General features: G+C 38.2%; 1 protein-coding gene across 1 annotated transcript; it reads right to left on the bottom strand.

The window, feature by feature from the left end:
* Positions 1–244: 244 nt before the first annotated feature.
* Positions 245–10163, bottom strand: LOC131335682 (chaperonin CPN60-like 2, mitochondrial). Its single transcript, XM_058371154.1, has 18 exons — positions 9936–10163; positions 9806–9827; positions 9515–9646; positions 8380–8539; positions 6176–6351; positions 4628–4723; positions 4440–4544; positions 3028–3114; positions 2838–2927; positions 2625–2705; positions 2481–2549; positions 2294–2371; positions 1589–1684; positions 1409–1508; positions 1224–1327; positions 1032–1137; positions 759–837; positions 245–676 (listed from the first exon to the last, which is right to left on the bottom strand). The coding sequence occupies exons 1-18, from the start codon at positions 9971–9973 to the stop codon at positions 571–573; spliced, it is 1725 nt and encodes a 574-aa protein (XP_058227137.1). The 5' UTR covers positions 9974–10163; the 3' UTR covers positions 245–570.
* Positions 10164–12100: the final 1937 nt, after the last annotated feature.

Below are 12100 nucleotides of genomic sequence, written 5' to 3'. Positions count from 1 at the left end.
TACTGCTAATCCTAGATTTCAGGTTCAGTTAATCGGAAATTGTAAGTGTTTAATAAACATCTTCAACAAATAATTCTTGTACAAGATTTCTACTCTATCCGAAACATGAACAAGATGACCTCAGACATTAGATTATTTAATTCCTCATACTTAAGATTCTATTTCCCATCGCAAAATTTAAACCAAACATAGCCTCATTTTATTTCCTCTGCATAGCATCACAAAATTTGAAAACCTCACAAACTGAAGAAGTAAATAACAAGTCTTTATTAATGTCAACCACTTCCAATCTGCAGCACATAAACCTCCATTAGACTAGATCTCGTGCATCTTCTCAGCTGTCTAAATGAATAACTAGAACTAAGAGTCAGAATTCAGAAGCCTTGCAACTTGGAATACCATAACTGTACTTCACATAATAGCTATTTCTACTAATGGCCGCAGTCCTCTTCGTATGCCGAATGAAAATTTTGGCAACTGTCGGAACAATCCGACAGGCCTCAAATTGATACAAAACCATGATATAGCTTCTCAACCATTTTCAAAACTTCAAGTTGTTTGTCAACTTAATCAGTAACCCATGTCGTCCATATTTGGCATGCGATTTGCAAGTGGGTTTTTCTCTCCTTGAAGGTCAACAACAGTAGTTTCCGTGGTTGTCAGTAACAATGAGACACTGCAAACCAACCCCAGTTTTGGTTTATTGAAGGATCAAAGAAACGTACAATAATGCCATGTTAGAATATTATGATCTTCACCTGGCAGCATCTACTAAGGCTGTTCTGATTACTTTGAGAGGATCGACAATTCCAGCCTTCACCATGTTAACGTACTGGCCTGGTTCAATGTAACAAACAACAAACATACATAAACTAGGTCAAACTTGGACCAAAAAGATTCCATCTCTAGTTTAGGAAGTAAATGTATTAAGATACGGCTGCTTCAGAAGATTCCAGTCGGTCAAAAGTCAGTCAAAGCTCAGTTCAACATAACAGAACGATGATTAGTAAGGGGTATCTAGAGGAACAAACCTTTGGCAGCATCGTAACCCAAACTCGGATCATCTTGTTCCAAAAGCTTTCCAACAACCAGAGAACCCTCACCACCAGCATTTGATACGATAGTAAAAGTAGGTGCCTACAAAGCAATATCCAATGTTAAGGCAAAGTGAAACTGCAAATAATCGATCAGAGAATTTCCGCTGGAGGTTTCAAAGCTAAGACCTTTAAAGCATTCTCGATTATTTGGATCCCTCTCTTCTGGTCTTCATTTGCCGTTTGAAGGTTCTTCAGGACTTTGGTAGCGTGCAAGAGAGCAACCCCACCACCTATAAAAACAGCCGTGTTGTGATTCAAGTAATGGAGAATGAAATATGATTTTTGACTTCTGAAACTGCATCCAAACTTGCCTGGAACAATTCCCTCTTCCACAGCTGCTCTTGTGGCATTTAAAGCATCTGTAACTCTATCTTTCCTTTCTCCAACTTCCGCCTCGCTGGATCCCCCAACCTGAAAGATGAGGAAGACTCGCAATGTAGGGAGTAAAACAGACACGGTAACAGGGTATAAACAAGGTAAAGAATACTTACCTTGAAAACAGCAACACCGCCAGATAGTTTCGACAACCGCTCCTGTGCTTTCTCCTTGTCAAACATAGCAGTGCTCTTCTCAACGCTGGCCCTTAGCTGTTGAAACATTAAAGTTTTGTCTCATTCACATTTTTCCGTGTACTACAATTGGAAATCTACAACATGTAATGACATCTCACATCTCAATCTTATTCAGAACAAGGAAGCTCACAAATTGATGACAAACACTTAGAAGTGCAAATACTTGACTGAGATTTTAGATCATAACATGCAAACTCTAGAAATCTCACGAAGCAATCCAGAGACTCTGGCATAAGGCCCAAAATGAAATAACTCTCACTATTCAGTGCTCAAATTAAATGTCAAAAAAAGACTCCTCCCAAATTATTGGAAGTTTTAATACCACACAATCCGATAATACCCTATATATGTAATAGTCTCCAGGTACCACATAGAGAGTTTCATATCATAATTTATAAAGGGTGATTGCTTCTCCTATTATTACTGACAGTCACTTCACTTCTTTTAGGCACCTCCAATGTAGGAGTTAATTTGTTTTCCACCTTAATCCCCAATGACCACAAATAACACATGCAGTTCTGCAATTATATGCTGAAAACACTCCCAGAGTGAAAACAAAAAATGTGGAACTATCAAAAACTGAAGTCCTCTATAAATCAGCATATCTTCTCGCGACTCAAATACCTGCTCACATCTTTCTTCAATCATCTTCTTATCCCCGTGCCCATGTAGAATTATGGTGTCATCAAGAGAAATAGTGACCTGCTCCAAAAGTATCAATTGTTTCAGCACTTCAAAAACAATCCATATAACAACAACAGAACCCATGTAGTCCCCAAGTGCATACAAATCCTGGCAAAATCACACTAACCTTTTTAGCATTACCAAGCATATCCACTTGAACTTTGTCAAGATTTAAGCCCCGCTCTTCAGTGATAACCTGAAAAGAAGCTAATGAATCCATACACTAAGCATGTAAATCATTAAAACTCAATCTTTTAGATACTTGTGTTACCTCTCCCCCAGTAAGAACAGCAAGATCATCTAAATTAGCTCTTCTGTTTTCTCCAAAACCAGGAGCTTTAATGGCACAAACCTAAGGAAAGTGGTGGCAGGTAAAAGCGCATGAATAACAAGGATGGCTGTTGACAACAACTAGTTATCATGCGTAAACTTTTCGTATAATATGCCAAGAATGCTGGGCTTCAAATCACAACCAATCCATTACCTTAAGCCCAGCACGATGCTTGTTTATAATCAGCATAGCCAGTGCATCACTTTCCACATCCTCAGCAACGATAAGCAGCGGTCGGTTATTCTGTTGATCAAGGAAAGAAAGACATGTAATAAGTTCCTCCGTAATCTCAAGACTTGGCCACTGCTCCACGTGGAGGACCCTTCCGGTAAAGATTGAATACCTTTACAGCCAGCTCCAATATTCTCACAAGGGAGTTCATGTCTGAAATTTTCTTGTCATGGATAAGGATGAGGGGATTTTCCAGTTCCTGTATACATGCAAATTGCAATTGATATAGTGAAAACATAACTGCTAGGGCCACATAAAACAAGATTCCGATGAAATGCAAACAGATTGTGCATGAAATGACTGTGACCAATATGTGTTGGTCCCATAGTTGTTAAAAACCTACGATACACGATATGTATCTTACGATTTGTATAATCTCTTTCGGCGAACGATACGTATCCCATCATGTATCCTTTTTGTATAAAAATCCTACGATATGACCGCGTATCCTACGATTACTTATTCGAAAAAAGTCGGACATTATTTCAAGAAGTTGAACCCCAAATGCATTAATCTAAGCCGTTTAATCTAATTATAGCATCTTTCAAACCCTTTGATAGAAATTCAACCTCAATGTAGGTCTTGTATAAAAGAAAGAACAGTACTTCGATTGTATTTTGTCTTACTTTTCTTTTCCTAACAAAGGGATCATAAAGCCATAATGTAATAGGTCCCAATTGAGAGACTTGAAATTTTGCATCTTAATTTTTTTTTTAAATGTAAGTATTGTTTGTTGGTGTTATTAGGTATATCTACTTCTTAATTATATTTTAATTATGATTAACGATGTTGAAACATAAACTAAATTTAGTATTTTGACAAAGTTCCAATTGACAAAACCCAAATATGATAGATATTATCGAAAAGATATAAATATCTAGTTTTTAGAAACTCTAAATATCTAGCCCTAGAAGCTCTAAAATATCCTTGTGAAATATCTAGAGTTTTTTTGTGAGAATTAGTCTCGTGTGTAATTCTAGAATTACCTCAAAGTTTATTTTGTATGTGTAATTCTAGAATTACCTCAAAGTTTATTTTGTATGTGTAATTCTAGAATTACCTCAAAGTTTATCTTGTATGAAAATATCTGTACTAGAGTCTTCCATGAAGTAGTACAAATAGGGATGGGTTCTAACCATTTTGCACCAAGCCAAAAAAAAGTTTGAGTTCAAGAACACAAATACTCTCCTTCCCCACTCATGTCTTTAGAGTTCTCTCTCTCCCAAAAATATTGTCCAACTACACAACAGAAACTCCAAATCTTCCGGCAAACGTATCTCAAGATACACGATACGTATCTTGATACGAACTATACAAGTGAAAAAACGATACACGATACGTATCCCGATTTGAAAACATTGATTGGTCCACAAAAACTGGTAGAGCATCTGCAATTCTACGAGGATTGATTAGCAAATGCTTCAAATCGGTACGATTTTGTTTTAGTAGAGAATGGTGTATTTAGTACCGGTGAAATAGTAATCTAAAACATCAATAAGTAGGTCATTGAAGAGCTGCACATACACATTTCTGGGTCTTCTGATCAGTAACAAAATAAGGAGATATATAACCCCTGCCTAGCTTCATCCCCTCCACAACATCCAATTCATCTTCTAAAGTAACTCCATCCTGCATAATTTTGCTAGTCAAGATGAACAAAAAATAACATTGGTTGACGATAATATACTCGACGATATGATTTTATGGCTCACAGCAATAGTGATGACTCCGTCCTTCCCTACTTTCTCCATTGCTCGTGCTATCAGTTCCCCAATTTCACGCTCACCATTGGCAGAAATAGTGGCGACCTAACTCGGATGACGAATCATAGTAAAACAAGAAAATGAATACACAAGGGCAACAGAATACTTGTTATAATCCACAGAGCATAAGCTCTGATGAGCAAAAAAACTAAATAAACACAAGCAGCATTTACTTAATTGACCTATGAAATGTTCAGTAATCTCCAAAATGTTTTCATCTGGAATTGGAAGAGTTAGCAAAAACAGAAAGGGTAGAAAAGAGCGTCAAGCCAACCTAAACTCCAAGAAGTGATTGCTAGCATGAAGCAAAACACTCTTCACAGCTAGGCCTGTGCAAAATACCCGTGAACCCGCGGGTCCGACCCGACCCGAAGGGTCTCAGTCGGTTTCGAACAGGTATATCGGACGATTACGGGTTGGGTTTTGGTAAAAAATGGGGTCTCAGTTCGGGGTTTGGGTTCTTATCAAACGGACCCGTCGGGTCCGACCCGCCCGACCATATTACGTATATTATATATGTATATACATATATATGATGTCCTGACTTCTGCTAGTGCAAGTTTAAAAAAGGACGCCTGCTGTGCCTAAAAAGAAGTTCTGAACTTCTGTCTTCTGTACACATCAATACCTTTAATACCCACCCACTCTCTTTTTGTCTTTGAATCTTTCTCTGAGACTCTTCTCTCTCTTCTCTTTTCTTATTACGATTATCCCATACAAAAAAGACAGATCCATCAAAGGGAAAATATTCTCTCTCTCTCTCTCTCTCTCTCTCTCTCTCTCTCTCTCTCTCTCTCTCTCTCTCTCTCTCTCTCCTGCAAACAATTCATTTTCTCTCATCACTCTTTCTTCTCCTCTGCAACTTTTATCCAGGGCCATGGCCATGACCATACCCTTCCACTTCCAGATCTCCGCCTCCGCGAGCCTCCGTCCCATTCAGACGAAAGGCACACCATCACGGGGTCGCCTCCGCCTCTGCCTCCACCGACTCTCTCTCTCACGTCCCTTGCGTCCGGCGTCCACCGTTCGACCTCGGAACGACGGAATCAGTGAAGCTCTGAAGTTTGACCCAACATCCCACAAACTGCTTGCTCTCTCTCTCTCAATTTTTTTCTGAGTTTTTTCATTTTTGTAGTTGTGTTTGGCTGAGATTTGATTTGTTCGAACTTTTGAGATTCGTTTAGCCCAACCCGACAAAAACGTTCGGTTTTACGGACGGTTTTGGTTGTTCTGCGGATCGGTTACGGGTTAAAAAATAGACTACCCGACATGATCGGGTCGGGGTCGGGTTTCGGGTCAAAACCGACCCGCCCGACCCGTGCACACCCCTATTCACAGCACCTTGGATCACCAACAAATTTTGTTACTATTAAAAAATATCAACCTTGTTCTGCTCCAAGGAATGTGTAATACAAATTTATATGTATTCCCTTAGTTGACTTATACTTATCAAATGCAAGTACAACTATCCAGTTTCTCCATTCGTAAATTTCTTACTTGTGTTATCTCTTCTGGTGTGCTTATCATCAGGGCTTTGTTCTTCAAGTCAGCTATAATAGCATCAACTGCCATATTAATACCTGTACGTAAATCCATCACATTTACACCAGCCGCTACTAACTTGCAACCTTCCATGAATATTGCCTGTGTGAGGACAGTGGCACAAGTGGTACCTGCAGCCATAAAAATACATTGCCTAGCATGAGGACATCTCATCAGAGATACTAGAGCTAAGATAATGGTTAATATATAACGGGAGAGCACAACTTGGTGTCTCCTATTTTTGAATCCTTGTCACAATTGTGAATTCCAATATTACCCCTATTTTAATCATTTTTTTTTATCATTTTAAAGACTTCAACCTTTCTTTAATTGGAAGGCTGTGCTCAGTGCCCCCTATTTTTGAAGCCCTATCACAACTGTGATTTCCAATATTTCCCCTGTTAATTATTTTTTTTATCATTTAAAAAACTTCAACCTTTCTTTAATTGGAAGGCCAAACATGGAAATTCCACCCAATAGTAGTTAAGTAACTACCCAAATCAGGGGGTTACCAAATGGGCGGAACACTTTCTCTATTACTTGCTCTTAGGTTCTCTTCAAACCTTTTCAATCAAATTTAATAGCTCTGTAAGCATGTATAGCTTGGAATTGATGGATGGATCATCTGGCCTTGAAAATGTCAACGTCAATAGCGATTAACCGCTCTTTTTTTCTTACATGTATTGGTTATTAATTTCTCCCTTCACACTCAAACCATCTCAGTCTCTATCTTCATACATGTGTGTGTATTGACTTCCCTTCCTAAGTTATCGAAAAAAATATTGCTTTCCATTGTTACACCATACATCTAAACAAATAGAATAGATTATTGCAGTGATGTTTATTTGTCCTAAAAATATCTAGTTCCTTATTTGATTGATAAAGAATAATTGAAAGCATATTACAATTTAAAATAAGACATGTGGTATGATATCTCTCAGTAATTGAAAGCATATTACAATCAATGCCCAATTACATGGCAATGATGAAGAGAACACCAGACAATATCCTCCAGCCAAGTATTAAAGATACTGCAAAATAAAGTAGCATCCCCTTGATGCCTTCAGCGTATAAATATACATACAACGTATCAAAAATAGATGAATATATCAGAAGTAATGGGTAAATGTGCTGACTTTCTTAATCTAGTTAAAACAACTTCAATGCCACTCCGACATGTATATCATTGGTATCCGGAAAACAAGGAAACTTAATTAGGACAGTCTCACCAGGCAATCAACAGACACTCCATCTTACTAAATAGGCGTGATCAAACTTGACACATGCAATGCGTACCTAGGTAAGCAGCAGCTATTAAGGAACTCTTTCAGGCCACCGGACACCAACAAGGTACCTAGGGTCATATGGCTCAATAAATAGAGAGACCCTGAGGATAAATTACGGGCCAGTCCAGGTAACTGGGCCATATTCCCAAGAATTCCAATCCAATCTAAAAATGCACCATCAAAGAGAGGCCCACACTTTCCTACGTAAACTTGCAAGTAAATAAAAATGGGTCATACTGCTTAATGGGAATTAAGGGGCTGTTTTTGGACTGGCCTGTTATTTATCCTTTTCCTGAAGGAAGCATCATGCTCCATAAGTATCCATACACAAGGAACATGTGTCAGCGTCTCACAATCTACAACTTGTCTCCGCTAACTTGACATTTCCAAATTAATGAAGTTTTAATCCTGACACAAGTTGCCATGTATTCCTCATACAAACCTAGCCAACTAGGTCACCAAATAAAATGGCAAACGGGGGGAGGAATAAGTGAGGCGACGAAGAAGAAGATGAGCAAATAAATATGATGCATTTCCGCAAATGCAAGCCAAAACACTAATTTGCCTCAAGAGATATGGATCAGAGAACATTTACGGCAAGTACTTTGGAAATATTAATAATGTTGACAACGACAGTGAAAGCTGACTGGCTGACTGCTTTTTTGTATGACTATGAACGATTTCTCGTTCCTGATTTAGCATTTCCAAAAAATCAGTTCTAATGGTAAATAACCCTATTTTTATGACTTATTTTTTATTTCTAGAATCAATAAATGATATCTAATAAGGTACCCTTGTGGTGCTTGTATTAGTGCACACAAATTAAAACTCTCATGACAGGAAAAAAGTATGACAAGAAAATGAAGAAATTACCATCTCCCGCTGCAGAATTAGTCGCACTAGCGACCTGCTTTACAAGGTGGGCGCCAATATTTTTAGCCTTTTCCCCAAATTCTATGCTTTTGGCCACAGTGACACCATCCTTTGTGACCTTAGGAGCTCCATGTTTTTTCTCGATAATTACATTACGACCCTGATTGGATAGCAACAAGAAAGTGTTTCAGTTAGTTTTAAGGCTTTCTCATTATGTTTTTATGGGATAACTTTACACAGTGTAAATATTTTCAAACCTCCAATAAGTGGTCACTTTCAAACTTATGTTTACTGTTCAAAACCAAATTACAGAAACAGCCAGAAGCATACAGCAAGCACAGGACATATCAGAAAAAATCGCATTACATCATAGCAACAAAACAATGCACCTGTGCTAGTGCGATCAATCAAAACCACATTTCAAGCTAGATGATTGCTTGATTGAAACATTCCTCTGTCGCAAAATATGGCCTTGGCTTACAAAGAGATAAATATGCGTACGATATAACCTGTTTTGGCGGGAAAAAGCTTCCTAGACATTTCGGCATGTGACAAATACCATCCGCTTACATTTCCCATACACAGAAAACGTTAAAACACAAAAATAAGAAAAGTCTACACAAAGTGTAAGTTGGCTGAGTGGTTAAGGCGTGTGCCATGATAGGTGTTTGACGCTTGCACCAAGGTTCAAACTCCCTGGCAATGTTATATGCTCTCTCTCTCTCTCTCTCTCTCTCTCTCTCTCTCTCTCTCTCTCTCTCTCTCTCTCTCACATTATAAATTTTCGAATAAATTCCCTTGTAATTTTTTCCACTAACGGAGAGGAATGTGACCCAATTCGACATTAAATTTTTTTTCCCACAAGTTTAATATTTTTATTGCATGTTTCTTTACAGATTATGGTGGGTGTGACTTGGTGCGTTCCACTTACTAAAATAAGTACTTATTTTATGAATGAAATGTGATGTAGTATGAGAGAATGACCAATCTCCTAAAGCAGGAAATAAGTACTTAAAAGAATAAGAACCTTAGCGGAACTGGAACAGGGCGGTGCCTCCACCCCTGCTTATGTGTTCGGTTGAAAACCAAAGGGATATTGCAACTACCTAAAGAAAAAAGACGTGAGTCTAATTACCTTTGGACCCATGGTGACTTTAACAGCCTCTGCAAGCTCATTAACACCCTGTAGCATAGCCGCTCGAGCACCGGTACCAAAATTGATATCTTTAGCCACATAATTTCTGTCGTGTAAAACTCTACTTTGTACCTTCCAAATCAATCAAAAATCAACATACCGAATCGTCAGCCTCAGGCACCATCAAAAATCCAATCTTGAAGTAGAAAATCCGAATAAATTCAATCAACTCATATCTAATCTAGTCCGATACAAAAGAGCAAATACTCGAGTTTTGGGAGGAAGTCTAACCAGTTTCCTGGAAGCAGAGGACCTGAGGAATTGTGGCAGGGGATATCAGTCATTATTCGATGCGAGCACGTGCATACACGCATACAAATAGATAGAGGATGTGTAATGTTTGTGTGTGTTGAGAAGATACCTGATAGATGAAGCTAGGGCTGCACCAACTCGATGCATGGCGGAAATATACAGAAGTTGGGAGAGAGCGATAGCAGAATGGGGATTCAATTGGCTGGATCGAAGAGAGAGAGAGAGAGATAGAGAGAGAGAGAGAGAGAGAGAGACTGTGCTGAAGGGAGTGGGGTTTAGGGTTTAAGGCTAGAACCGTCGGATCTGCGGGTTCAAGGAGCAGTACTCCAAACGTAACTAAACACTCGTTAAAAAGTTGTACTACTAGTAGTCTAGTACTAAACTAACCGTGAGCAACTTGTCCTGAAGTAGTTCGAGACTCGGCTCATTAAAGTACGTTCAGTTGGTGGGAGTCACCATCTCTCTTTAATATCTGTGTCGGTTTGAACCTCGGGAGGCACATTTGCGCTGGTACTCGATGGTGCCATTAATAGGTTTTATTTCGAACCAGTATGTGGACCGAAGAGGGGGATTTCTCGCCACTGTACACCAGATGGTGCCGTGGTGACGGTCTGGTCTCACGGACGGTGACTATGGCTCGAACCGGACATTACATTGGCGGGTAGGGAGCCCATATGGTCACGCCTAAGAATGAGTTACTACGCTGGTCGCCCCTTCCCACCCTTTTTGATTATCACAAAAAAAAGTACGATTAGGTTGGATTCGCTTAGTAAACAAATTAAGCGTAAACATAATCCTTTAATAAGCCAGTCAAATTCAAGTAAGCCGTAGCTCGACTCGTGTAGATAACCTCGGCTAATATATATGAGTTCGGCTCTTTTAGTGCTCAAACCGAACTCGAATCTTGAATACCAATCAAGCTTGACTATTTGTACTCAATCGAGGCCACCGAACTCAAGCTCACTAAATTTTAAATAAGTTGAGCATTTTTTTTTTTAAAGGCAAATAAGTTGAGCTTAAACGCCTTAAAACTGGGCTGGTTTGCCCTTCTACAATGGACTACTGTAATCAATTAGTAGTCAGGTCAATGTGGGCTGGACTCAGTTCTAATTTGGTTTGAGAAGTTCACCGTTCGGAATGGTCCATTCCCCATGATTTCCATGATGCAATTTCGACAACTTATTTGGTTATCAGTTTTGAGATATATTTTTAAGATACAAATATTTTATAAGTTCGCATAGTTTTTCGCTTTTAGTTAAATTTTTTAACATTTTAACACATTATTTGATTTTTTGAATAAAAGTATGCTATATACATCTAAAAAACACAAAAAATAAGTAGAAATTTTGACTAAAAAATCACTAAAAACGGAAAAAAAAAAAAAAAAAAAACACACACTCACACACACGGACGATAAAGACATTCAAAAAATTTGGAGAGAATACTCCGGAGGAACCGAAAGAAGTTGGCTTATTACATTTCCCTGTGGAATTCTATTGGCCTCTTGATAATGACAAATTGCCAGATTGGCTTTGTTGACAAAAAAAAAATTATTAGTTATTATTTGTCTTTATTAAGAGCAATATAGCTCACCTTGCCAGGTGGGACGTGTTGTTTTCTAGTACCAAGAAAATGCTCGAGAGATAGTTTGCTTCTTTTTTGAAAAGCATTTTTCAAAAAATTCTTCCTACTTTTAATCACTTCTCTCTCTATTTCTCTCCATTTATTACCCCTACTACTTTTCAATAAAAATTTCAAAAAGTGTTCCAAACACAGCAATTTTTTTTCTCTCCTGTATTAATGATTGACCAATTATTGATCCAATCAGCCAATTTATGATTAGCTGGATTGAAATTCTTATGGAGTTTCACTCCCATAGCTTTTGAATTTAACACAAATTAATTGTTAGAAGGAATTAAATATTCTGAGCGGGTTTCTGTAGTGTGGTATTTCAGTATGCGAGTGTAGTGCGTCTCAGTAGGTTTCATCGCACGAGATCTCGTCATCATAATGTAAATCATGAAAGTTTGTATAGTTTGTTGGGTTGATCATCCAGAAAAAAGAAACTAACTTGATCGCATATCGTTAGCCCTTTGGCCTGACAAAATTTATCGTGCAACAATAGATAATCAGTATAGTTTTAAAAAATGAACTGTACGTAAAACAAATCCATTCTGATCATGTGGTTATCAATCTATAATTAATTTAATTACTAATTTGTATTGAAAATGTGGTTTTAAAGAATTCTGCTACTGAACAGTTCATATGATCAAT

The sequence above is a fragment of the Rhododendron vialii genome, chromosome 8a (assembly GCF_030253575.1).
Source record: "Rhododendron vialii isolate Sample 1 chromosome 8a, ASM3025357v1".
Classification (NCBI taxonomy): domain Eukaryota; kingdom Viridiplantae; phylum Streptophyta; class Magnoliopsida; order Ericales; family Ericaceae; genus Rhododendron; species Rhododendron vialii.
The sequence above is the reverse complement of the archived record's forward strand: the minus strand, read 5'-3'. Positions and strand labels throughout refer to the sequence as shown.